Source organism: Equus asinus, chromosome 13 (genome assembly GCF_041296235.1).
Source record: "Equus asinus isolate D_3611 breed Donkey chromosome 13, EquAss-T2T_v2, whole genome shotgun sequence".
Classification (NCBI taxonomy): Eukaryota; Metazoa; Chordata; class Mammalia; order Perissodactyla; family Equidae; genus Equus; species Equus asinus.
The window spans coordinates 29,393,201-29,420,203 of record NC_091802.1 but is presented as its reverse complement, the minus strand read 5'-3'; the positions used below and the strand labels follow the sequence as shown (position 1 = coordinate 29,420,203).

Below are 27,003 nucleotides of genomic sequence, written 5' to 3'. Positions count from 1 at the left end.
CGGCAACCAATCAGGGAGCAGTAAAAGGGGGGCTGCTAGCTATGGCTCCAGGGGCCGGAAGTGGAGGCGGCCTGTCGCCTACTGGTAGCGCAATTGGAGGCGGGGCCTTGTAGGGGCACAGGCTTTACAGCCACTTCCGGTGACGACTCCTCCTGGGGGTTACTTCTCAAATAATTCCCTGGTGGCCCTTCGGTTTATCTGCTTCCCGTTTTGGTTTCGCTGCGGCCATCCGGTCCGAAAGCCAGAAAAGGAGAGAAGACCCCCCCCCCCAGGCTGAGAGGAGGGAGGGCTGGGCCTGAGGTTCCGTCTCAGTCTTGTCCGACTAGCGGCGGGAGGGTTTCCCCTCTTTCGCGCTTTGACGGGTTCCTCCAACTCTCACTTTTCATCATCATCGACCTTGCCGTTCTTCACGACCTGCATGGTGCGGTCAGTCCTGAGTAAAGATCTCTCACCTGAGAGATAGGAAACCTGTCACTAGCTAGCTGCGACCTCCTGCTCTATAAAGGGGGTGGGGAACAGGACTCTCCCGAGGACCCAGCTCTTCGCTCCTCCCCTCCTATCGTCTGGAGAGCCAGAGCAGACAGCAGGGCGGAGGGTGGCCGCTGGAGGTCGCCTTGGCCCGGGGATACCACCAGCCCGACAGAAATGGAGAACAGTTGAGATTCTCAGCAGATAGCTTCTGTGTGGGAGTGGGCCTGAATGCGTTAATACCAGGCCATGGGGCCAAAATGTCTTCACGTGCCTCTTTGTTTATAGAACATTGGAACTTTTACTACAGTTAGTAAATTCCAGGAAAACGGGAACTTTGCCTCTGTTCACTGCTTTAACTCCAGGATCTAGAACAGTGTCTGCAACCTAGCAGATGCTTAATAAATATTTGTTAAATGAATACTGGACTCCCTCAAGGCAATGATTGTACTTTATCCATTCTCAGCACTTACTATAGTGATGGTGCTTAAAGGGATTTCAACATTTTTCAATGCTCCATCACCTGCTGCCTAGAGTAGTGAGCTTAATTCTGCATATCTCTTTCCCCAAATCAGGGGAAATAGAAGTCAGGAGGCTGCGTGCAGTTAACACCATGTTTTCCCAAGGGCCGATATCAGACAAAAATTTCTATAAATTGAAAGTACTGTATATGGGAAAGATGGAGAGAGGCTCAGGCCCCAGGTAATAGAGACAGGATAGATACGGTTAGTAAGATGGAGAGGCCAGGCTGGATTCTAGGCAGAGACTGAAGCCTGTCAGAGGAGGGGAAAGTTTTCCCCACTCTCCCTTCCCTACTAAAAGCCAGAACCCAGCACCCTCCTCCAGCCACCTTTCCAAACTGGGTCCTAGGATCTTGGTCTCTGGGAGGTGATAAAGATACAGACAGTGACACCAGAAGCCACCTATAGATTTGTTAAACTTTATTTCCTCTGAGTCTCTGGGGAGGCAGCAGGGATGTAAGGCGAAGTGGCAGTAGCTGCAGGGGCCTGAGCAGAGCTGGTGCTGGGAGGGGCCGGTATGGGCAGGACGAAGAGGAGGAGATTTAAATATCCAGGGCTGAAAGCCAGCTAATGGGTCTCCTTCATCTGTCTTTGGATTTTGTGCAGCATCTCCTGCATCCGCCGCAGCTGGAACAGGCACATGCATCAAAATAGGGCCTTTCAGAGAGTCCTCTAGTTTTGGGGAAGTACCCTCAAGCTCTAATCCCTCAAGCCAGGGCTTTGGTAGCCCTGAAGTGTCATGGAGACCCTGGGTAGAACCATTAATCCACCAATCCAGGACCCAGATATGCACCAGAGCCAGGGATCTTCCTATTCTCAAACCAAGAGATACTGAGGTTTATGATCAAGCAGGGGACCTCCCAGGCTGTCAAACCTTACCACCTCGTACTGCTCTCACCTCCTCATCTTTCTCTCGGATCAGCCTCTCTGTTTCTGGATCTGTCCCTGGTGGGACAGCAGGGATGGGGAAGTCGGTACCACTCTCTCGAGTCAGTTTGCTGAGGGGAAAGGGAAAGGGGGGTTGGTAAGGCTAGGGGGACCCCAGCACCTGCTTGGATTGAGCCCAGGGCCTGTAGAAGAACAAAGGAAGGGCTTGGTCTCACCCAGGGCTGCGCTTGGGATCCCCCCCACTGCCTGCTCTGTCCTGGCTTCTGGCCATACTTGCGATTCCGTTCTTTCACCACCAGGCGGGTCATGCTCTGGATGCACTGTGCCCGGTAGTTCTCATAATGTGTCTCCCGTGTCACATCCTTCAGGTCTTGCATGTGAGTACGCACCAGCATTGTCCTCAGCTTCACAAAGTCGCAGTGCCCTGGGTTTTCCACTGCATAGCAAGGCTAGGAGTCAGCCAGGGGCATGGGTAGGGGAGAGCCGCTGAGGGCAAGGAGATCCCCCAGTCACAAGCTCGGGGCTTTACCTTCAACAATGCCCCAGGGGTAGAGCCGGCCCCGAACTCGCCGCCCTCTGGCCTCTACCACAGTGTTGCTGCCAATTACAGCAAATGGGATGCTTTCCTGGAAGAAGTTAGGGGGCCTGTCAACACCCTTCTTCTCACCTGTTCCTTTCACCTATATTTTCATCTTCTCTGCCTCATTTTAGGAAAGAAGGTCCTAGCCCACCCTTATATAGAATTCTACTTCCCTCTTCTGCCCAGAAAAGACAACATGGGAAAGGGAAGCCCTGGGGTGGCCCCACCTTTAGGGCTTGGTCCTGTAATTTGAAGTCCTCATCCTCATCAGAGTCACAGTCTGGAAACTGGTAGACCTTGATTCCAAAGCGCTCAATCTCCTCCCGGATCTGGCAAACACATGAGGGGCCCACAGTTCTGGGGACCCCATCCTTTCCAGAAGCCCACCTGCTCCCCTCCCCCCACCAGCTTCCCTCACTTTGCGTTTCTTGCGCTCCACTTCAGGAGGTGTCAGTGTGTCCGCCTTAGCCAAGATAGGCACAATGTTGACCCGCTGATGCAGGGCCTTCATGAATTCAACATCCAGTGGCCGGAGCCTGGGGAACAGGAATCTGTGACCACCGGCTAGTGGCAGCCCTGCCCCTGGTGCTCTCGGCCTGTTCCCTTGGCAGCACCCGGTGGTGTCAGGAGCCTCAGGCTCGGACCATACCCGTGGCCGAAGGGCGAGATGAAGTAGAGGCAGCAGTGCACCCTGTTGTCTTGGATGTTCTTGCGGTTTAGGCCACTCTCGTCTCGGAAATACTGCTCAAACTGCTGGTCGATGTATTCTGCCACAGGCTTCCAGCTAGGGCAGGGACAAACAAGCAGAGAAACTGTGGGAGGCGGGACTGCCTAGTGAGCTCTGTGACGGCAGAGTAGCTCTCACCCTAAGCAGTGTTCTCAAGACTTATTCCCTTGGCTTGCTTTACTCCATCTTCAGGAAGGTATCAGGGGTGCATCTCACACATCCTGATAGAAAATCACACTAAATACGCAGGCAGAGTTCAATAAATACTAGTTTTCTGAGAGGAAAAGAGCCCAGATGACCAAACAAAGCAATAAGAATAGCAAGTTGCCTGCAGGTGAACCAACTGGAAGCCAGGGCAGCCCTAAGTCAGGTTCACAGTCCAGCCTCGGAGTCTTTGTTGGTGTGGTTCTACTTCTCCAAACCCACTCCATCCTTCAGGGCCATATCCAAGAACCATCTCTTCCATGAAGTCTCCTTTGACTATACCAATGCACACTGTTCTCCCCTTCTCTTCGCCACATAGATAGATAGATAGATAGATAGATAGATAGATAGATGTTGATAGATAGATAGATAGATATGAAAATTGAGGTTCATGCTTTCCCCTTCTCTTTACCACAGTCAGATTATATACATATAATATATATATATTCAAGAACTTCAATTTTAAAGTCCTTTGCTCTTCTGTTATCTAGTTCAATCCTCACTGATAGGTGGACATTAGGAGCACCATCACTCTCATTTTAGAAATGAAGAAACTAAATTCAGAGCAGCTAAGAAACTCAATCTGGATCACTTTGGCTAGCAAATTCTCTACCAACCCAAGTCCCCGCCTTCTGACTCCTGGCTTAGTGTGTTTCCCTCTACACTGCCCGACCCATTTACTGACTTGTTACCTGACTGACACACAAGTTAGAGAACTACTGCACCCCACTCCCTCACCCCTGCTGCCACTAGACTGTAAGCCTCTCAGTGACAGGGATCATTCCTACTTGTTCTGTATCCTTTGAAATGTCCAGCACAGGCTGGACACCCAGCATGTGTTCAATAAATTCCTGCTGGCTGACTAAATGAGTATATGTGGAGGTGTGCTGTAAACTGTGAGGTGCCAGGCGAATGAAATTATTATTATTATGGAAGTGAAGAGGAGGTAAGTAGCTTGATTGAAGGAGGGGGTCACGCTTCCAACAGTAGGAACCAGGTGCTGGTTGGGGCTAGAGTGTCCAGGCACGTCCAGTTTGCTGAGATGTATTCCTACAGCAGGAAGGATGATGATGACATGGAGCCACTTCAATCCGTCACGAATATTTATGGAGACCATGTACCATGTACTAGCACAGCGCTGTGGCAAGAATATAAGAAACAGCCCTCCCCTCAAGGCTTAGACTATGAAGTTGAAGATGAACCAGTGTGCTGAGCTGAAAGTCACATGTTGTAATAAAGTGTGTGATGGGATTCTGAGCATAGAAAGGTCTGTGAAGGTCTGATTAGTCTGTGAAGCAATTATCCAGGGTCAGCTTCAAGGTCATGAGACCTGTCCAGTCACACGGGGCCCCACATTCAGAAGGGCTCATGCTTGGTTTGATTCTCTGCTATGGCTGTCTTGAAATTCTTAATAATTTTGAACGAGGAGCCCTAGATTTCTATTTTGCACTGGCCTTGCAATTATCATCTTAAAAGTAATGAGTGTCATGTAAACAGCCCTTTACAGTTTTCAATGCATATTCACATGGCTCATTCTTGGTGATTTCCAGATCTACTGGGTGAGGTGGCAAGGGCTGGTTTTTTTCAATGGAAGAAATAGGAATGTAGTCATTTGCTCCAGATCACACAGTTATTAAACGCTGAATCAAGATTTGAGCTCTCAGGCTCGGGGTCCTAGCACCAACCTGGCTAACTTCTTTGTCAAAGGCACCACCTTTTCTCCTGTCTCTATCATCCATTCTCCTCTCATTACTCACTTAGGTCTGACCATTATCAAAGCATCCCTCCAGTTCCTAAAAAACAAGAAGCCAGGGATGATGGGGGGTGTGACAAAGCCACCTTTTTCTCTTTTGGCAGGTAGCCTAGAGGGTGCCTGGAGTTTAAACAAAGTCCCACCCATTTTTTCCTTTTGCCTCTTCTTTCCCCCCTTCACCTCTCCCTCTATGCCCTCTTACCTTTTTAATAAAACTTGTTGTAGCACCTAAAGTGTTGCTGGTGAGAGGAAAGGAAGGAGGGAGGGTGATATTTATTGAGCACCTACTGCATGTCAGGCCCTGTGCTCCATGTTTTTACATGTGTTTGCCCTTGTTTTTTTTTTTTTGAGGAAGATTAGCCCTGAGTTAACATCTGCCACCAATCCTCCTCTTTTTGCTGAGGAAGACTGGCCCTGAGCTAACATCCATGTCTATGTTCCTCTACTTTATATGTGGGACGCCTACCACAGCATGGCTTGCCAAGCAGTGCCATGTCCACACCTGGGATCCGAACCGGCGAACCCCAGGCTGCCGAAGTGGAACGTGTACACTTCACCGCTGTGGCACCAGGCTGGCTCCTTATGTTTGCTCTTTTGAGGCTCTTCTTTCTTACCTTGTGTCCTCACCCCCGTTATAGAATTACAGGTCTGAGTTAAAAGGAACATTAGAGGTCATCTAGTCCAATCCGTCCCTCCACTCTAGAGGAAATGGCTATCCAGTAAAGGGCATGGCATGCTCAAGATCACAAACCTCTTCCTCCTGACAATTTTGGATATGTCTCTGCCTAAATGCGCCCCTGTATGTGTCTACAGAATGGGTAGGGGTGTCACCGACTAATTGCCCAGAGGAACTCAAGGGTGGGTTTGGAAGCATTTAATTGTTTAAGAGATGCAATCACCAACTACCCTGAACCAGACCAAGCTCCACAAGAGCAACGCCTAGGACCTTTGCCTCATTTTTAATGCTAAGATCTCTCTGGAAGGAGGTCAGGCCTTATGACCATAACCTGCAGTGTATTTGGAAGCCTGTTTTCCAAGTGAGGCTGCACAGGTAAATACCCACCTCTCCCTTTTGAATATTCATTCCCATCTGAAATACAATGCCCCTGCTTCGCTTTGTTCCAGGACACTAGGACTTTGGAAGTGATTCCCCATGGCTTCCTATTTGCTGCAAATAAGTTCTACTTTGTGTGGCAACTACTTCTGGTCAAGAGTCTGATTTTAACTCTGCCAGGAGGCAAACCCACTTATGGTTCAGTAACAGGGGTTTTGCTTGGTCAGACATACCATTCTGTGTTGTTGACTGCATCCCCAAAACCTGGCGTGTCCACGATGGTGAGCCGCAGTCTCACGCCCTTCTCTTCGATGTCCACTGCATGTTTAGTAATCTCCACAGTTTGCATGATCCGTTCTGGAGAAGGGGGAAACTGAGGCCAGGGCAAGGGCAAGGGCAAGGACCTGCCTAGTCAGGACAAACCACCCACCCCCTGTCAGCTTTGCTGCCCAGACTGCCTCATCACACTGCCCCCCTCCCCACCCCCAGGCTGCCGGGGGGGCCTGTTCTCTGGGAACCAGCAAGGAGCACATTTCCCAACACAGGAAATGCCGGTGGCTGTTGGCTCTGGCCCCAGCCTCTTCTCTGCTCCCAGCTCTTTTCTTAGATTCCTGGAATCCTTTGGGGGTCAGAGACTCACTCAGAGAGCAGGATTCTGGTCCCTGCCCTGCTTCGGCACCCAAATCTTTAGGGAGATGGCTGGTGGGCTGCCAGGCCAGAGGCCTATGGAGAGATGCCGTCAGTCTCTCTAGGAAGTCATGTTCTCCTGCATGCTGGGGAAGACCCCCTCCCCCAGACTCTGGAGTGAGTTTGATTTCCCAAGTCAGGTCTGCCTGCCTGTCTGCATGCTCCTCTCCTTTCCCTACCTTCAGCACTGAGGAGCTTCCGGTCCCGGTACAGATCGGTGAGGAAGAGGCTATTGACAAGAGTGGATTTCCCCAGGCCAGACTCTCCTGATGGGGGAGAGAGGATAGAAGCACCAAATCAGAAGATAAGATCTATAGCCAAGAGGTAACCCCACTAAACCAAGGTGTGGGGGGAGCTGCTTTCTTATCTAATTAGGAAGAGACTAACCAAACCATAGCATTTTAAAGCTAGAAGGAGGAAGCAGAGAGAACAGCTTGTCCAGCTTTCTCATTTGAATGAGGCCCAGAGAGAGTAGGAGATTACCCAAGGGCACACAGAAAAGGGCAAATACTAGAAAACGGTTGATCAAGTGTTCTTTGCACACTTGACCCCCCACATATACATACATACATTTGGCCACCCACGGCTCCTGGCTATTTTGCAAAAAGGCACAGCCACTTGCTGCTTTCTCCTTCCCTATCCCTCCCCCAACGCCCTACACATACCATCCCCACCTGAAACGCCCCCTGCCCAGCCCAGCCCAGCCCCTGCTCTACCTGCCACCATGAGGGTAAAGTCAAAGCCTTTCTTCACGGACTTTCGGTGGACTTGATTGGGGAGGGTCGCAAAGCCCACATACTCCTTGTCATCCTAGTGGACAGGAAGGCAGAGTACATCAGGGCGGGAGGAGGGGCCCCGGGACCCAACACCAGCCTTCTCCTTCCCTCCTAGGTCTTTGTCCCAGCCTTAGAGAAGGAGTGCCAGACTCCTCTGAGGCCCCATCTGGGGCCACCAGCTGGGCTTCTGCCCCTGCTGATGCTGTCAGTTTCCAGTGCGCCTGGGGGCCAACACCACAGAGCTGGGGCCAACACAGGACAGAGAGAGGCCCCAGCTCAACACGCACACGCATGTCTGCACACACATACACACACGTGCACATACACGCACACACACTCGGGCTCTCTCTGCTCCTTCCCTGGGTCTTCCTGCACAAGCCCACTGAAAGACAAAGGCGGGGCTGGAGGCTCTACCTCAGAGGAGTCATAGGGATCAAGCTTGCCCCATGGGCTGCGGGGCCGGGCTGAGGGGCTGAGAGGGGCTGAGGCAGAGAAGTACTGCTGGCTGTCAGAGGGCTGGGGCCACGAGGGGGTTCTGAACTCCAGGTCATCCTGGCAGAGGTCTGGGGCCTGGGGCCTTGGCTCCAGAATCTGAGGCCTGGATGCCCAGGTCTTGGCCTCTGGTTGGTGGCAGCTCTCGCTTCCTGGGAAATCCTTCACGAACTTGTTCAGTTCTGCATCATCCTTGTCCTCCAGGAAGCGCTTGATCTGGGGGTTGGGGTGGTAGGTGGATAGGTGGCAGGAAGGGAAAAATGAAGGAGGAAGACAGGAGAAGGCGAGAGGGAGAGAGAGGAAAGCACTTGTGGTTAGAAGGGAAAGAAACTGGACTAGCAGTAAGCTAGAGGATGTGCTCACTATCCCTCCTTCACCTGCTCACACACTTCCCCAGTCCAAGATGCCAGGAAAGGCCCCAGGGTCCGGGAGTAGCCCTGGGCAGACCCCAAAGCCCTAGTAACTGCTCTTGGGAGCTGAGTAGCTCCAGTCCTGATGTTCCCTCTCAACAGGGTGCTTGTTGAGGCTGCTCTTCCTGGGGGTCTGGCCAAGCCAGGGGCCAGGGACTGCCCCAAAGGCCAGGAAGTCAGACTGAATGAGGAGGAGCAGACAGAGGCATTCCAGCTGACAGGAGAATGTGGCTCAGGATTTAAGGAGAATGCAGAGTCAGAATGAGGCAGGGGCAGGAGGGATAGGGAGGGGAGAAGGGAGCTGCCAGCCCCAGGTAAATCAAGAGCCATGAGGGGGCTCCGTGCCTCCTGTCACTGCAGGTCAGCGAGATCTGCAACTGAGGTGTAGACTCTACTGGAGGTGCTCACTCCCCAGGGCTCACTGCTCACAGCTCAGTACAGCTGACCTGACCGCCACCCCCCCCCACCTTACTCCAGACACTGAGCCACGCTGGAGCCTGAGCCTGGGCCCCAGGAGAGAAGGGTAAACCTGCCAGTGGATGCTGAGTATGGGTGGAGGGGAGCTGGGAAGGACCAGGTGAGGGAGGATAGGAGGACACTGGGCCTCCAGAGCTGCTGACAGCCCCCAACTGTGAGGGACATATAGGGGGAAGCACCCCTCAGTTGCCCCTTGCCCCCTCTGCCTGGAGCTAGGCTTTAGCTAGCAGTGCAGGAGGGGGTCTGGCCTGAACTGTGAACCACAGGGGTGGTAGGCAGAGAATGGCTGGCTCCTCCATAGAGACATGTTCCATCCCATCTCCAGCTTGGAAGAGAGGCCACTTCCCCCAACTCTCGCCCTCAGCTCTAGACCCTAAAGCTTCCTCTCTCCTTTGGGGACCAGCCCCCTTTGTGGAGTGCCTGGCGGTGCTGGGCTCAGCTCTGCCTCACAATACCCACGTGCCACCCCCAGACAATGGACAAGGGCCGGCTTCAGAGGCTGACTCACCCTCTGGGGATTGGCCAAGCCAATGGGGGCTACCCCAGACCATTGTGGAGTCCCAACCAGGGTTGGGGGAGATAGGATAGTTATAGTTTTCCTGCAGGCCCCCATTTTACAAAGGGAAGAATTGAGAGAGGTGGACATGCACATTGTCAGTTCATGCCAGAAGGAAGTGATTGAGACAGGGAGGCTAGAGGGAAAAGTCCCCTAAGAGCTACTTCCAGGCTGTCGCCTTTCAAGTCCCCACACCTGCTTATAGTCATAGTCTCCAGGACTCACCTGGACAGAGGAGAGGAAAAGAGGACCTTTAGCCTGGAACTGGAACTAGCATTTGGGGGCTTAGTGGCCAGAAGAGGCCGTCCTGAGGCAAGTCTGACCTAATAGGCTTTTCTCATCCATAATATCTGTGGGGTCCAGTGGGGTTACCATACATCCTAGTTTATGTTTGTTGTCCTAGCATAATGATTAATTGTGGCCCTATTCACTTGGAAAGGTGTCCCAGCTTGGATGGTTCATTATATGGCAAGAGAGAAGGGATGGGGCTCGGGGGCAGTAGGTCTTGTTTTCTGGCAGCTAAAGAGTCTGGGGAATTCCAGGAAATCCTGCCCCTCTGCACAACCCTGCAGTGACCCAGCAGTCGGTCTGGGGGTCAGGCTAAGGGTGGGAGACAGAGGGCTGTGTTCCACCTGGTTTCCCCAGGGGCATTGATCAGAGAGGCAGCAGGGAAGGCAGTGATGGAGACCCCTAGCCCCCACAACCTTCCAGCAGAGCCACCAGGAACGTAGCACCATTCTCCCTGCTAGCCCTGGCTGCTTATCAGCACAGAGTGGCCCACAGGGGCTTTAGACAAGGAGTCAGGACACCAGGGTCCTCACCTCCTGTCTGTTCTTCCCTGCTCCCAGCTCTGCCAGAGATCAAATCATTTTCTGGCTTTGAGCCCAAATTCTAGCCAAGGCAGGGGAAGACAGGTCAGGTCCACCCATCTCCCAGAGCAGCACCTTACCCCAGCTTCAGTCCTGTCCTCAGGGACAGCACTGCCTTGCCATCCCAGTGAATGGTCCATGTCCCACACTTCAGAATCCCTGTCGGCAAGCTCTAGGTCTAATTTTATCTCCCAGGCAAAGTTCCTCACACACAGAAACAGCCTGGTCTTGATGTTCTTGTTGTAATCTGGCTTCCTGGCTTGCTCCTTTCCCTTTCTCTCTGACCTCCTTGTCTCTGTCAGGGGCCAAAAAAGCCTGTGGAATGTCCTTCCCCACCCCCTCCTCCTCCCCTTCCCTTGGCTCCCACTCTCCAAGGACAGCTCAGCTGCAGCGGGATCACTGGGTTCCTCCGCAGTCCCCTCCTCCTCTGATTGGCTGCCCCATGACGCCTGCCCGCTGCCTACCCTGGTGGGCACAGCCTCCCAAGTCTGTCTGCAGCACAGGCTCTTGATCTACTTGGCCTCCCCTGGTAACCCCCAAGGACACGGAGGCCTGTCAGAGAGTTGTGAGCTGTCCCCAAGGTGACCTGGCCCATCAGTACATGGGCACAGCCACTCAGGAGACTCCATCCCCAAAGGATTCCTCTCTCTCTCTCTAACCTTAACTTTAAGCAGTGATGAAGTAGGGTGCGATGTCCCATAATCCCCTGGGTATAGGTTATCATGGGAACAGCCCCACTTCTCTTCCCAAGTGTCCCTTTGTGTTCTCCCAGCAGAGAACCCCACTGTCTTCAGAAATCTGCCCCTAGATTCCCCTGCAGAGAGCCCCAGCCACAGAGGGACTCCTCCCACCCTAGAATACCTGACCTGACTCATGGGGACCCATATCACTTCATCACCCCATCGCTTCAACAGAGTCCATGGAGGAGCTGCTAGCCCTTGTTCTCTGAGGGGCTTGAGTTCAGGCCAACAGGAGGCCAGAATCTCTGAGGCTTCAGAGTTGCTGCTTAGGTGGGAACAAATTGAGGGGCCTGGCTGGGAGTGTGCAGATGGAGCACTTGACTAGGAGTCAGGAGGCCAGTGTTTCTGGTTTGACCAGAAACACCCTTTGTGATTTGGAATAGTGTCTTAATTTCAGGGTCTTAATGTACAATTGTGGATGGCCCTTCCTTGCCTCCCAGGATGGTTGGGGAGAGACAGCACTCCCAGATGAGAGACACCTCAAGCTGCTTTGAACCTGAGGAGAAAAGGTGCATCTCAAGTCAGAGGATGGTTATTAATGTTGGCCTGTTATTCTTGTCACATGCAAACTAAAAGCCCCTGGAGCTCCGGGGGTGGGGAGCGCTCCCTACGGACCTCCAAAGCAGCTGGGACACTGGTCTCCTCTCACAAAGAGACCCTCACAGGGGAGTCTGACTCGACACGAACCAGTCAGCCTAAGGACTGGGAGGCTGGAGGGCAGAGGCTTGAGGCTGAGGACTCTGGTGGTGGTGGGGTGTCTTTAATTAGAGAGGAACAGAGTGGCCTCGGCCAAGCTGAAAGTACCGAGACCTTAGCTGACCTGAACTTAGTGTGTGGCAGAAAAAGCCCCTCTTGGCCCCTGCTGGGCTTGGCACTGGGGACAGTCAGTGCTCCCCCAGGCTTCCATCCCTGGAACAATCAATCTGTCCATCCTCCTGTAGGAAAAAGGAGGGTGCCAGGGACAACGAAAGGCAACATTTGGCCTCTCCCAGGAACCCCCCTTTGGGGAAGGTCACAGGGGTCACCAAAACTTCCTGGCCAAGACTTGGGCCTCAGCCTAGACACAGCTTGAGAGACATGAGCCCAAAAGGTTGGCCTTTCCAGACCTAGAAGCTTCCGATTCCATGGGGCCCAGGGAGTTCCCTTCTGGAGGCTGCCCACAGCCAACATCCTGCCCCCACAGGCTGGTCATGGATCTCCTCCTGCTGTAAACAGACTGTGCCTCCCAATGCAGAGTGCAAAGGCTGGGGGGCTTCCAGACTGAGAGGAGAGGCCGGCATGGGGCCTGGTGGCCCTGACCCCCAGCACAATGTGTTTGTGGCAGGCTCTGGCAAAGACAGCAGGAGACAAGCTGGCACCCTCACAGCCAAACATCAAAACTTCCTACCTGGGGGCCTCCAGGGAGGCTGGCTGGGGTTACTGCTTCTCTTCCCTACAGGCAGGTGGCAGGAATGAGTTCCCCCACCCCCACCACTGCAGAGGGACCTGGTTTGGGGAGGACGGTAGTGTAGGATGCTGCAGGAGGAAGCTTCCCCATGGTTCCTGTCTCAGAGGCAGAGGGATGGAGCTGACCCACCGGGTAGGATGGTGGTCTTCCCTCTCTCAGGGGTCCCTGGGCAGAGGGCGCTGTGGGAAGGGCCTAGGAGCTGCCCCTGGCTAGGCTGTGGGAAGGAGGGCCCAAGCGTCTCACCATCCCTCTTGGGGAGGCAGGCAGTGTTTGTGGGCCTTCTCTGTGTGTTTTCTAAAGGAAGTTGGTGCTAACCCCTGAACCCAGGGTAGGTGGGTGAGGAGGGGTCACCCAGGTAACAGCTGACCCAGGCAAGGCCGGGGACCCTCACCTCCGCTCTTCGCTGACGCGCCCACCCCAGCCCAACATGAGCGTCTCGGCCGGAGGCCCCCAGCCTCCAGAACGAACCCACCCCTCTGTCCAAAAACGCGGGCAGCACCCGGGGGGTCGGGGCACGCTTGGTCGCTGCTTGGATCAGAGGGAGAAACTTGGGAGCGGCGACGCAGCGCTGCCTGCCAGCAGTGCCCGCCTGTGCCCGCGGCCGGCGACAGCGCCTCCCGCCCCGCACAGCCGGAGCTGCGGCACCGCGCGGGTCCCTGTGGAGCCGCCCGAGAGCGGCGGGCCTTGCGCGCCCAGCCGTGCCCCGCGCCCGCCCTCCTTACCATGGCTGCAGCCCGGGCCGGGCCGGCTCCGCCTGGACAGCGCCCGAGCGACCTGCGGCCAGAGCTCTGCGCCGACCTCGCCGCACCACCAGCCTCCGCCCGCCGCCCTGAGCGCAAACCGGCCGGGGGCGGGGCCAGGGGCGGGGCAGGGGCGGGGCGAATCGGCCCGGGGGCGGGGCCTGCACCTTGGCCGCGAGAGGTGAGTGCGCTTGTTGGGCCCGGGGCGGCCGACCTAGGCGCCTGCCTTGCAGCCCGCGACCCTAGAGGCGCAGAGCGCAGAGAGGCGCTCAGGACAGGCTGCACTGATCACCTGGCTCTTCCTTACTCAGCCGCTAAAGAGTGGCCTCGCCAGGCAGCGCATCACCGTGGGGGCTTGAGCTAGTCCACAAAGAAAAAGGAAGGGCCCACCTGGCATCCCCAGGAGGAGATGCCTTTGGAAGGAGAGGCAGGGTTTGTCCCAGGAGTTGGAGAGAAACCATTAGTTACCCCCCAAGATTCTGCAAGGCTTGTGAGAAGTGAAGCTGTCTTAAGTCCACGTTACTGATTGTCCATACCCCCTCCACACCTCGCAAGGTGGAACGTCAGACGTTCTCCACCTCCACCCAAGCTGTGAAGAAGAGACAGGACGTTCCCTTCGTGCAGGACCCTAGATTAAGGATTAGAGAGGATTTGCTGCATACATTATCCAGGGTTCATGTGCTGGAATGGTGGAAGGGAGAGGCTGAGTCGCCTTTCCCACCCCCCACCCCCACCCCAGTGGAGCCTTGCCTGGGACTGAGGAAAGTGGGGATGCCTCAGGAGAGGCCAGCACAGGCGTGACCCAGGCCATGCTGGGCAAGCGGGTGAGATGCTGTGGGGACAAATGCCCCAGGAGCTTTACAAGCATTAGAGGCTCAGAAGGGTCAGCAGTGGCCGGGGGGGGGGGCGGTGGTAGATGCTTAAGGGGCAGGGAGTTGGTGGGGATTTCCTGAGCTAACACTCAGGTCTGAGCTGGTCAGGCTTCTGTGGAAGTGTCCAGAAGCATGCCTCTCCCTGACTTCCAAGATCCCTCCCCTAAAGGCAGGCTGATTGGCCTGAACACACTTCAGACAAAACTGAGGCCCACAGGCATGGTCCTCTCTATTTATAGAAGCACCAGAAGCCTGCCTACCTATTTTGGGCTGATCTGTGACCCAGGTGGTCATAGTTGGGATCAGTTAGAACTCAGCAGAGGGAGGGAGAGGGCCCTGGGTAGGGCAGGTGAGAACAGACTCCAAAAACATGAGGCTGCTATTGGAGATGTTATTGGATATTTGGCTCTGGTGACCTGGAAGATGAAAGCGGTGTGTGTCATTGTTTAAAGAAATGAGGGGGGCCGACCAGGTGGCATAAGTTTGCACACTCCACTTTGGTGGCCCGGGGTTGGTCGGTTGGGTCCCGGGTGCAGACCTACACACTACTCATCAAGCCATGCTGTGGTGTCATCCCATATGTAAAACAGAGGAAGATTGGCACAGATGTTAGCTCAAGGCCAATCTTCCTTACCTAAAAAAAAAAAAAAGAAAAGAAAAGAAAAAAGAAATAAAGAAATGAGGGGCATTCATGATCCAGTAAGTTGAGGAGAAACCTTTCTAGCTGGATTAGCTTGGACAACTCATGTCACTTCTCTGGGCCTCCACTTCCACGCCTAAAAATGAGGAGATTAAACTAGGATAAGGGCCAGCAGCTTGGCTCCAATGAGAGGGAAACTCTGAATGTATAGAGAGGTTTCTGGGATAGATAGGAGATCTGAAGCTGTACTCAGGAAAACAAAGACATAAAGAGTTTCTTTAGAGAGAAAGCAGTGGCTGTTGGAAGTCTGCAGAAGCAGCAGCAACTGCTGCCATTAGACCCAGACCCAAATGTCAAACGCAGGCTCCACAAAGCCCCACTGTTGGGAACTTGCTGCAGGTCACTGGCACTCATGAGCACACTCATAATACCTCTTGGTGCTTCCATAGGCAGTCTGTGTGTGGGCTGGGGGCACTGGGCCCAGGGAGGAAGCCTACATCAAGGAAGACAGACCCCATCCCAAAGCCTTGTATTCCCCAATTGTAATGGCCCTCCTCCCCTTAGTCCCGGCTGTAGTCCAAGTGTGGACACCGACACATCTCAGAAGGCAGCTCAGCTAGCTCAACCTCAGCTGTGGGTGGAATCCAAGCTCTGCCCTGGCACCTGCTGCCCAGGCCCCAGAGGGTCCTGTGTGTCCTGAGGCACGTTGGTGACAGCTTGCTTTGAGGGAAGTGAGGCCCCAAGAGAGGCCTGGGACCATGGAACTCATCTCTAAGCCAAAAATCTTGGGGCTTTGATGGTCACAGTCCCCTTGTAATCACTGCACCACAAGGCCAACATGAGGCATGCTGGGTGAAAGCTGGAGACAGACTTTGAGCTCGTCCGCCTGCACAAACCCCGTGTGCTAAGCCTGCAGGGTTCAGGTGTTTCTGAGAGAACTTGGCCTGGGCACAAGTGCCCAGTCCAACTTTGGTGATTATCTCATTGCCTCAAAGTCCCTTGCCCTTCCTGGGCCTTGGTTTCCCCCCCGAAAGAGAAAACTGAACTCCGCCCAACTCCAGCTCTCACGTTCTGTGTTGGCACAGGTCAAGTCTGACACCTGGTGAGAAGCAGGGCCAAGATACAGCAGCCCTTGTGTGAGTCACTGACCACGGAGCGCTCTTCCCCATCTCCAGCCAGCAGGTGGCCTGGCCAACCTTGCCTCAATCCCCCTTGGCTCTTGGAACTCTGGCTCTCCCTTGAAATTCAACATTCCACCAGGCGTTGATATCCTTGACTAGAGAACAATTTCCCAGGGACTGCTGGAGTGGGTATTTGAGCCAAGTGTCTGGGGAGTGGACGTTTAATTTGGCACAAAGGGTGACTCTCTGGGAAACTCAGATCAGCAACCACAGCTCCACCCTGCTGTCCTGGGCACCCTCTGCTTGGGGCAGGCCAACATGTGTGTGTGGAAAAACTCCTGGCCCCCTCCACTGAATCTTTCCTGCCCACCCATGGGTGAAGGATGTATGGCACAGAGATAAACAAGGATGCTGCACTTGGGCCAAGCCAGGGCCCAGGTTAAAAGCCAAGAATAAAGAGTGATTACCATAGGAAATCAGGACTTCAGGTCTGCCTGACTAGCAAAGGCCACTTTTACCTCTCAGTAGCAGAGTTTCCCTTAAGTGATGCAAGAACTAATTGCTCCTCCCTTCCCACCCCCCACCCCCAGGTGATGAGTCAGTGATGATATAGTCAGAGAGCCTTGCTGGGGCCAAAGGGCTATCATTGGGTTGTGTCTTTCAAGGAAACCTTAGCCAGTCCATTCAGCAAGATCTGTGCAGAGAGAAGAAACCAAAATACCCTAAGCCTTACTCCTCCCTGTATTGTTCCCCTGAGTACCGTGATCCTGGGGCAGGCATGAGACGTGGGTGAAGGCCAGGGAGCATTGTGTTTCCTGGCACCTGCTGAACGGCTGCAGTGAGGGGCAGTTCCGGAGCCAATAGGGTGCTAGAAGCCAGCCAGAGCATCCCTCCAACAACCTCTCTGCAGCAGGACAGGGCACAGGAGTTCAGGGATGGAAGGGACTTACGTACCTCCAGGTGCTACTACCCACTAGAGTCTAATGCCCTTCTAGAGCCACCCCCGACCTCCTAGACACTGCTTGAATACCTCCTGTGGCCAAAAACTCACTAATTCTAACAAGTGCCCTTCAATCTTTGGGCAGTAAGTTACCAAGGTCTTCAATATACCAAGCCAACATTTGTCTCCCCCGACCCTCCAGTGCTAGAAGCTTTGCTGATTCATTTCCCTGGACTTTGTTTTGTCCTTTGATATCCACATCCTTTCAAGTGACCCATCTGTATATGTTTCTCTCCCAAATTAACCACAAGCCCCTCAAGGACAGGGAGTATGTCTTCTATTTTAACCTCTACTCACTTCAATTCATTGAACATGTGATGTGATGTCTGCCTGGGTGACCAGGCCTCTGCCCCCAGGAGGTATCTGATCAATATGGATTGACTGAAAGGATTCATTGATTAGTTTTCCACTCTGATTTTGGAGCACAGACAAGCCTTGAGGCTCTGGGCTTCGTTGACCCATAACTTGCCCTTCATTCTGGTTGTTCACCAGCTCATACCCACCTCCCAGCTTCACAGTTCATATGCAAAGACACAAATGTTATCCCCTCTAAAACCCTTCCATTTGCAATTCTTGCTATCTAAAGGTTCTATTGAGGGGCTGGCCCCATGGCCAAGTGGTTAAGTTCGCATGCTCTGCTTCATCAGCCCAGGGTTTCGCTGGTTCAGATCCTGGGAGCAGACCTAGCACCACTCATCAGGCCTTGCTGAGGCGGCGTCCCACAGAGCACCACCAGAAGGACCTACAACTAGAATATACAACTATGTTCTCGGGGGCTTTGGGGAGAAGAAGGAGGAGGAGGAGGAAAAGAAAAAAAGAAGAAGATTGGCAACAGATGTTAGTTCAGGTGCCGATCTTTAAAATAAATAAATACAGGTGCTGTTGAAATAGAAGTTTTTTTCCAGGAAGATGTGGCTACAGGAGAAGGGTTTATACACCACATATGAATCCCTGGGGCAGGATGCCCCCTAAAGTGCTCCCAGCTTTGAGGAGCCAGCTCTGAGCCTCAGTTGCTTCATCTGTGAAATAGGGGGAAAAGTCTACCTCATAGGCTTGTGGTGAAGATTCATTAAGGTAACACACACAGCATGGTATAATCACTCAAATGAGTGGTAGCTATTATTTCAGCCAATGAGTAAATGATCAACACCAAATCAGCAGCTCTCAACTGTGAGTACTTCAAATGCCCTCCCACCAAAGGATTAGGCCTGTGCGTGTGTATGGGATGTGGAGGGAAAGGAGAAGAACCTTAGACTAAAGTGACATTGGTATGACCATGCTGCCACCAACCGTGGAGTCAGCTTCTCCAGCTAGATACCACTCCATCTCTAGAAAACAGGTTTTGGTTTCAGACTTCCTCTGTGAATTCCCAGAAACAGCCACTGTGGAGATTCCTGGAGCTCAACGACTTTACTTGTGGTGGGACTTGGCTGGCCCAGTCCTCCCACCTACAGTGTCAGAGCCTGAGCTTCTCTCAGGAACTGCCTCACATTCTGTGCCCCTCCTCCAGGCCTTCATTCAGCCCCCAAGGTGCAGCTGTCTCTTGCTTCTCCCCTCTTGGCAGCTGGGCCAAAGGCAGCTGAGCAAAAGAGGGTGAGGGGGCATGGTCATTTCTGTCACTCAGGACAGCTTTCCTCTGGCTGAGCAGCTGTTAGGGTAGCTTCTGTGTTAGATTTGCTTCCTCATCGAAGTATGCACCCTGCCCTCTGAAGCCAAGCTCCCTACCACCCAGGCCCGTTGTTTCTCCTTTTACTTGAACAACTTGCCATTTCAAACACCACCAAACTACTCTGACAGAAAGATGTAATGTGAGAGATGGTTTCTAGGCGGGGAATCAAGTGGCTCCTGGAAATACACAAGAAAGTCCAAAATGGATGTGGCAGATTCTTCCCCATGTGGGATCATTCTGGGCAGAACAAAAAACTAAGGAATTCTGGCCTCAGTTCTGCCATCAAGCCCAAGAGGAAGGCATAGTACTTTCCTGCCCCTATTTTATAGGCAGAGGGAATAATCTGCCCAGGTCTCACAGTGAAGGCAGCAGATCACCCCCCTGCCCTGCGCTTCCAGTAGCTCTTGCTGAGGCATACCACACCACAGCCCATCCTAGGATGACCAATTGTCCCAATTTGCCCAGGACTGAGGGGGTTCCCAGGACATAGGACTTTTAATGCTAGAACCAGGAAAGTTCTTGGCAAACTCTGATGAGTTGGTCAATCTAGCCTGTCCCCAAAATAGCAAGTCTGGGCCAGGGGTCACCAGCCTTCCATCCTGCTCTGGACTTGGCTGCCCATTGCAGCTGGAAATGAACAAGGTACCATCTGACAGCAAAGAAACTGAGTAGTGAGGGTGAAGCTACTATGAAGAGCCTCCCGAGGTCCCCTGCCCCATTTTCAGCAGCTCTGCTCCATTCTTCAACAATTCCCTTTCCTCTCAACTATGAGCCTCTGTACAAAGCAGGAGAGAATGAGGGGAGTGGGAAAGACGGCTCTAGGGTTCTTTCAGAAAGCCCATATCCTGGGATTCTGTTAGCCTCTCCGTGAAGGCAGAGCCTCCCTGTGTTTCTCCTAGGCTCTGGATTTTTCTTTGTCAAGGAAGTCTACCTGAGCCAAACTTCCCTGTAGCTCAGGAGCCAAAAGGAGGCTGGTCATACCCTCCACCAGGGGCCAAATGACACGTTACCCTAAAGACACTGAAGTCTGCCTTAGGTATCATTGAGACGGCCTCCTCTGGTTCCTGGCCTGTTTTCCAGAGTTGGTTTTTTGCATAATTGATAGATATAGCAGGGAGTAAACCATCTTGTCCCCTGATGGCCTGAGAAGTCACATCCAAGGACAAGTAGGTTAGGTCCCTTGAGGACACAGGATCTTGGGGCCAGGGCAGCCCTGTCCATCAAGAGCTGCTTTATTCCAGGGAATTCCCTAGGGTTGTGTGAGAAGACAACCCCCAGTGACCCCATCGGGCACCCTTAGGACCTTCCCGTTGCACTTCTGCTAGTTCTAATACCCAAAAAACCCACCAGGAATGCTTCTCTCAGTCCAGCGTAATCTCCTCTGGGGAGACTCCAGCCCCTAAAGTACCAATCCAAGGACGAGAAGCATCTGTCCACGCTGCTCCTTAGACAAAAGGGCCTTGACGAGCCACTTGGGAGGAGGCTGACACTTGAGAGAGAGAGAGGGGCTGAATCAGGCTCTGTCCCCAGCTGTGGACCCAGAAGGGCTTGTGAAGCTCAACAACAAACATGATGCCGTCCACGAGCCAGGCGCTGTGGCTGGGCCACCAGAGAGTTCCTGCTGGGAATGGAATCTGGGACAGACTCTATAGTAACCACTCCCAGATCAAAGGAACCAGAAGCCTTGGACACCAGCACCACAGAGTCTCCATCCCGGGACTGCCTGTGAGCAGTGCAGTCTGGGGGACAGGCTGGGGAAGGCCTAGTGCTCTCACGCTTTGCGAGGAGAATACTTGGCCCGCCTGCATGCCACCACACTTCCAGAGAGTCAGAGAAGACCAGCAGGCCCAGCTGCCTGGGAGTCTTTTCTTCCCAGCTTCTGGGGAGCAGCTCTACTGCTGAACAGCCCTGGAGAGCTGCAATTATTGAGACAGGATAAGAGCTATTTTGGGAAGGAGCCATCCTACTGCCAAGGGTTTTGACTTCCTAAACTAAAACAAGATGCACAAAGAAAGGGAGTGAGGGTGGGGGCAAACAGGGAGGAACTTGCCCAGTCAAAAACATCACATACTGGGCCGGCCCTGTGGCCGAGTTGTTGGGTTCGTGCGCTCTGCTTTGTTGGCCCAGGGTTTCACCAGTTGGAATCCTGGGCGTGGACATGGCACCACTCATCGGGCCATGCTGAGGCGGCGTCCCACTTGCCACAACTAGAAGGACCCACAACTAAAAATACACAACTATGTACTAGGGAACTTTGGGGGAGAAAAAGGAAAAAGAATAAAATCTTCAAAAAAAAATCACATCCTGAACAAGAGAAAATACTGACCCCCTCCCAAGGGTATAGATTTGCATCAAGGGGTGAGCAAAAGGCTAGCTGGTGAGATACCCCCTGACTTTGGGAAGGAAGGGGTAACCTGACCATCCCCCCTACTCCGTGTTAACTCCTTCTCTCCTCAGACCCTCCAAGAGCACTTCTGCAGTTTGGTGCATTTATTTGGACATTTGAGCACAGGCTATTTGACATTGTTGCATAAATGTTTCCTGTCCATGTCTTATCTCCCTTCCCAGATGGTAAGTTTGTGAGGCCAAAGAATGCATGCACTGTGAGGCTTCAGTGCTTTCCCCAAAAGTGCCTAGCAGAGTGCTAGGCATCTGAATAAAAATTGTTTATGGAAGGAAGGGAGAGAGGGAGGAAGGAAGGAAGAAAGAAAAGAATAGGGAGAGAAGGATTTACTGTCTTGCATGGGGATAATCTCTAAAAGTAGCTTCTCCCACCCACAGCTGAGCTGGGGGAACAGGGCTGGATAAGAAGCCATGGCAGAGGGATGGCAGCTACATTTCTGGCACCTCCCCTTCAGCTGTTCCATTATCTGAGCTCAGTCTGTCGTGCCACCTCCCATTTGTTTCCATTTGTAGTCAACTGTCCATCCTGGGGTAGCCCATGGAGGGCACCTATTAGAGGCCATGCTAGGCTTTGGGTAAGGGAGAGATACGGCAAGAGAAAAAATGCAGGCAGGAATTTCTCAGACTATCTTATCAAACATGGGCCAAGAAGAACTAAAGTACTTATGGGAACAATGCACTGTGAAATCAGGACACTCTTTGCCAAATTCAGGACACAGGGCTGCCGAGAGCAGAGTTCACCTTGTGCCTTTCCAAGTTGAGGACTCAAATAGTGTGTAACCCAGAAAAAACGTCCCCTTTCTGGAGTGCCCTAGGCTGGAGAGGGGAGAGCCAAGTGTGGACTGATCGGATCTATGGCTTCCCAAACGGCCCTCTCATAGAGCACTCGGCAGGATTCTTTGTCTGCCAAAAGGTCTCTACTCTTTTTCTCCAGGGCTGCAACTAGCTGATATATCACCTTTGTGTAAATGCCCCTCTGGGGAGATGCAGCCCTACAGGTGCATGGCTTGGCAAACAGAACACAGGCTAGATTTCGGGTCCCCCTTAACCTCTCTGCCAGGTGCCTTTGTTCAGTGAACCACCTGCCCAACCATAGGGAGCAGCTCTGTCTGTCTCCCTCCATAGGTGCTTCCACCAGAGGGTAAGAGAGGGACTTGGATAAGAGGGAGAACAGGAAAACTGAAAGTAACTTCCCAGGGGTGTTCTTACCTCCTCATCTGTCATAACGGAGAAGCAGAAGCCATGCATTCCCAGGGGGCAGCAAATGGATTCAGAGAGTGCCAACGGGAGGGGAAAAAGAGAATTTTACTAAAGATGTCCAGTGGACTTGGGCATAACCTGGCCCAAATTCCTTCCAAGTACAAGTGGCCCAAAGAACAACAGCTAGCATTTACTGGGTGCTCACTGTTCCAGGCATCATGCTAAGTGCTTTACACGTAATAGCTTGGTCAGTCCTCACAAGAACCCTGAGAGGAAGCTGTTTCTCCCATTAACAGATGGGGAAACTAGTGATTGGAGAGGTAAAATAACCTCCCCAAGATCACAGTCAGAAAATAGTGGACACAGGGCTCAAACCCGATAATCAAAGTCCAGAGTCAGTACTCTACTGAACTTCTACTTTATAGAGCTTTGCTCCCACTGAGGGGCAAGACTGCCCTTCTCTGCTCTTTGCTGTCCATCACTCGGAGGGCTCATACTGGTTGGGACTGGATTGCATTCCCAGGGCTCTCCTCCCTAGGAACTTCTTCATCCAGAGCCCTGGCCTCCCTCATGTTCAAAGGGCTGGAGCATATTTTGGGCTACAATGTTCAAAGCAGGAACTCCTTGCCACTAAGATTCACTGTATGAGGGCTGGTACCCACCTTCCCTCCCACCAGAGAGGTCAAGAATACAAAGGGAGTGTTGGGGAGGGTGTCAAGCAATCACCAGGCCCTGGGGACACTTCTCTTAAGGATTCTAGCGTTGGCTGCAGGACCCACTGGTGGCCTCAAGGTGGAGACCCAGACATCCCTGGAGATCCTGCCTGGGCAGCAGCCAACAAGTACCTCGTAGGTCCTGGGATGGGAGGCTTGAGGAGGGTTCTGAGGAACCAGAGAGACACATGAGGAGACCCCTCAACCCAAATTAGTTTGGGGTCAGCCCTGAAGTAAGACTGTGAAGCAGATAGTGTGTATTGGTGGATTTTTTTAAATCTTTTTATCTTTTATCTTACGCGATAGGTGAGAGCAGCTAAGCTGAAAAGCCATGGTCTTAAATTGTTCTCCATTCCAGAAGTGGCTACTTCCCATTAAAAGGAGACTCTTGAAAATGAAAAAGGTTTCAAGTCCCAGAGGAATGACTCTAATGGTGGACTTATAGGCAAGATGAGAAGTTCCGCTGCTCCTTCAAGTCAAAGCCTCTGTGTGTACCATCCTAACAGACCTCGCTCTGTAGATACACAGAGGCCACCCTCCCCCCATCCCCTGCCTCCCAAAGCCCACACTGGACCCACAGGAGGGAAAAGCACCGACCTTTGAGCCACCAGATGACACGATTGTACATTTCCTCAGAGACATCTGAAAGTAACAGAGATTGTTGCTTTTTTTCTCTCTGTGGGATGTACACCCCATCCCCCCACTACTTAATATCTCCCTTTCTAGCTCCATATGTCTCCACCCAAAGCTGCCCTCAGCCCTTGATCCTCTCCAAAAAGCTCCTCCAGCCTAGGACTAAATGTCACCTTCCCACTCTCCCTCTCCTTTTTTCCCCACCCTCTTTGTGTCACTGTTAATGCCTTTCCCCTCTTGAAAGTCTAAGTCCCAGCTCTATGCCCCACCTTCTCCACTTTGTTGCCAGAATATTTACCTGAGGATCTTATTCTCTTTACCAGCCCTTACCAGCCCTCACGCCAGCTCAGTTCTCCATCTCCACTATCTGGAAGCAGCTTCTGACCCTGCAAACCGCTCTCTACTACCCTCCATTGAGAGGTTAAGCAGTGTTGCCTGGAAGAGTCAATACCTGACACTGGGCCCAAGCATCATCATCAATGTCATTAGCTTGCAGCTCAGAGAAGCTGGCAGGGAAGGAATGGAGCAATGGGCTCAAGAATGAGACTAGCTTTGGCACTGGCAGGGGGCAGCTCTGAAGCCCAGAATGAAGAGGAGTCTTTCCTGCTCACCCCAACGTCCTACCTCACTAAACGGGGCTGCACCTGGGCAGTCTGCTCCTTCACATACCCAAGAAGAAAGCACTAAACCTTTGATTGGGTTGTTTGGTGGTGTACTTGGGGGCCTGTGGCACTTCCCTCAATGGTGCCCGGCTTGGAGACTCCTTTGGTGATGGTAGTGATGGTTGTGTTGCTGGTGCTGGTGCTGGTGGTGGTGATGGACTTGCTTTCTCTCCCTGGAACGTCGGATCCTCACAGAAAGGGCTTGAGTCCATTTCAAAAAAGGACAATAAAGGGTCTAGGGGAGGAGGGAACTTAGGCTCAAAATCAGGTGTTGTTGGCCGGCTTTGGGGTATTTCACCTTCAGGATTGAGTAAGGCCCACCATGAGGAGTCAGGCCCGTACCTAGGTAAGGACCGAGGGGGTAAGGGCCGAGGGATCAGTTCCAGTTCTGCATGGACAGAGGGCTTTCGGGAGGGTTCTGGATACCTGAGTGCAGGTCCTGGGGACATGGAGACACTTCCTGAAGGTCTTTGGGTGTGCTGCTTATAGATGGGTTCCGGAGGGACAAACGTGGTAGCTTTGTGGGGGCTCTCAGACACTGATTGAGATGTCAGACGGTGAGCTGACTGTGCTGACTGTACCCCTGGGGAGATGGTGACCCTGCGGCCGACCTCGCCATCTGCTCGGATTGAGGACCTCACATTGGACTCCACTTCTGATGAGATTAAGACCTTTGAGGAGGGCTTGGTTTCAGTGTAGACAGAAGACTTGCGGATAGACTCAGGTTCTGGATGCAAAGAAACTCGTTGCCCACCTTCCAAATCTTTAAGGATGGAGAGTCTGAGGGATGAGTCCAAGTTCACACTCCTACGCAAGGCCTTGGGTTCTGTATAAATTGAGCTGTGACGACCCACCTCAGACTCTTGGCCAGTGATCCTTCTCTGGGCTGTTCGAGAATCTGCATAGGCGCGGCTGCCGCTGCGTTCTGGGCTAGAGAGTCTCGTTGGAGATCTGATCTCAGCAGCAGTCAAACTCTTTCTGCTGGGCTCAGTTTGGACTGCTTCATCCTTTGGGTTAACCAAAGTCCTACGGGGAACTCTGACCCCTTGTGGGTACTGCACCTTGGAGGGTGGGTCTTCTTCTTGTATGTTTTGTAAGTTATCTTTCTGGTCTACAAAACTCAACCGGCGAGAAGATTTGGCATCTGGGATTAATGAGTACCGATTACTGATGTCACGCCCTGACTTACTCTCACCCCCTCTTCGTGTTGATTCTTCCCGGGATGGACTACCATTCCACTGCATTTGGACGGCATGGGAAGCTGATGTCTGAGTTTGCTGGATCTTTCGCTGAAGAGAGGCATGGCGGTATGCTTCTGATTTTGATCGAGTCTCGGCTCCTCGAGGGATAGGTGCTCCAGAGAGGTGGTGCCCTGATTGGAGGGAGGTAGATCGAGGATAGTCTGATGCTGAATGGGGAGTGGTAGAATGCCCAGCTTCTGATTTTCGATGGGGCGAAGGGCTGAGGGAGACTGCAGCACTTCGCTGGCTCGTGGCAAGAATGTACCCATGTCCCCGTTGAGGGGCTGTGTTAGTAACCTCAGCCCCTTTCGGTGACGAAACTGCTACCTTGGACCCAGTTTTATTCGTCTTGATCATCTGAAAGATTGTGCCTCTTTGGGAAGATCCCATATTTTACCGGCTGGCTTGCGTTCAGGGTCCTAATGAAGCCTGAATATCTACCCTCAGTTTTAAAAGCTGCTGTTCTTGCACTCCCACAAAAGTGGCTGCTGTTCTAAGAGTGCCTCAAACAGTCCCCTTAGCTACCTGGCTGGTGATGTCATAAAGGAAGGAGCTTCCTATTAAACATCCAGGCATATAGCCACAATTCTTCAGAGAATCTCAAGCAGTAATTGCAAGGAAACTGTGGATTTGGAGTTGATATCACTAGGGCTTTGGCCAAGTTCTTAGCAAAACCGGGACTTCCTGGTGTATAGGGAAGGCTCCAGACTCTCCCATACTCATCCCAGATTCTAGGAATTCTCAGAGACCATTCAGAGAAGGAATCAGCCTGAAGATCCTACTAAGGCAAGGCTACTCAAATCAATCATGCTGTGTTAGCCCCAGTTTTAATAAGGTGCAAGATACAAAGTTGTCCAAATTTGCTTTGGAACTGCGCTGGATAAAAGTCAAAAAAATAGAGCTACAGTCTCTTCCAGGTTTCAGGGGTGGCTTGTTTGACCCTGGGGTAAAAATCCAAGTTGCTTAAATCATAAATTCTCACATTCTTGGCCCAGGAGTGAGTGTAGGATTGTAGAAGAGATTTGGAGTTAGTCATTGGTTTCAATAATAAATGACTAGCTGTGCACCTTGGACAAGTTACTTGATTTGCCTGAGCCTTGATTTCTTCATCTGGAAACCACTGCCTGGTAGGTGAGTGTCATACAATAAATATTAGAGTCCTTTCTCATGATCCTCTCCTCTCAACTACCCTAATCAGCTAGACTCTGGTTCTTTCTTGATTTGAAAAGAATGCCTTTCCAACTTGGATGACCAATTTGGATAAGAAAGACACTGTCATCTTTCTCTTCCTTTCACATGCATCCCTCTCTCTCTCTTTCAGATATAGACCCTATCATATCCAAAATTCACTATTGATCTGAAGGGTCATGATGTTATAGGATGGTCAGATTCATTGTTTCTGGATCTTTAAATTCAGACTTGATAAGAGACATAAAGTTGAAACCAAAACCACACGTTTT

The 27,003-nt window shown here is 52.4% G+C and overlaps 1 protein-coding gene across 4 annotated transcripts; it reads right to left on the bottom strand.

Moving 5' to 3' along the window:
* Positions 1-1,394: 1,394 nt before the first annotated feature.
* Positions 1,395-25,900, bottom strand: SEPTIN4 (septin 4). 4 transcript variants are annotated; one of them, XM_014826780.3, is made up of 14 exons: positions 24,310-25,900; positions 23,605-23,649; positions 22,304-22,311; positions 8,073-8,366; positions 7,599-7,692; positions 7,062-7,148; positions 6,429-6,552; positions 3,107-3,241; positions 2,876-2,993; positions 2,685-2,786; positions 2,407-2,503; positions 2,151-2,313; positions 1,888-1,987; positions 1,395-1,616 (listed from the first exon to the last, which is right to left on the bottom strand). In XM_014826780.3, the coding sequence occupies exons 1-14, from the start codon at positions 25,898-25,900 to the stop codon at positions 1,557-1,559; spliced, it is 3,018 nt and encodes a 1,005-aa protein (XP_014682266.3). In that variant the 3' UTR covers positions 1,395-1,556. The 4 variants fall into 4 exon arrangements, with proteins under 4 accessions (XP_014682266.3, XP_014682300.1, XP_044601529.1 ...); XM_014826814.3 differs by lacking the exons at positions 22,304-22,311; positions 23,605-23,649; positions 24,310-25,900 and adding an exon at positions 13,372-13,673; XM_044745594.2 differs by lacking the exons at positions 22,304-22,311; positions 23,605-23,649; positions 24,310-25,900 and adding an exon at positions 10,543-10,840.
* Positions 25,901-27,003: the final 1,103 nt, after the last annotated feature.

Coding starts and splice junctions, on each gene's coding strand:
- SEPTIN4 (XM_014826780.3), bottom strand. CDS start 25,900: ATGATCAAGACGAATAAAACTGGGTCCAAGGTAGCAGTTTCGTCACCG. Junction 23,650..24,309: donor GTTTAGTGCTTTCTTCTTGG/GTATGTGAAGGA, acceptor TGTTACTTTCAG/ATGTCTCTGAGGAAATGTAC. Junction 7,149..7,598: donor CTTTACCCTCATGGTGGCAG/GTAGAGCAGGGG, acceptor CTCCCCCATCAG/GAGAGTCTGGCCTGGGGAAA.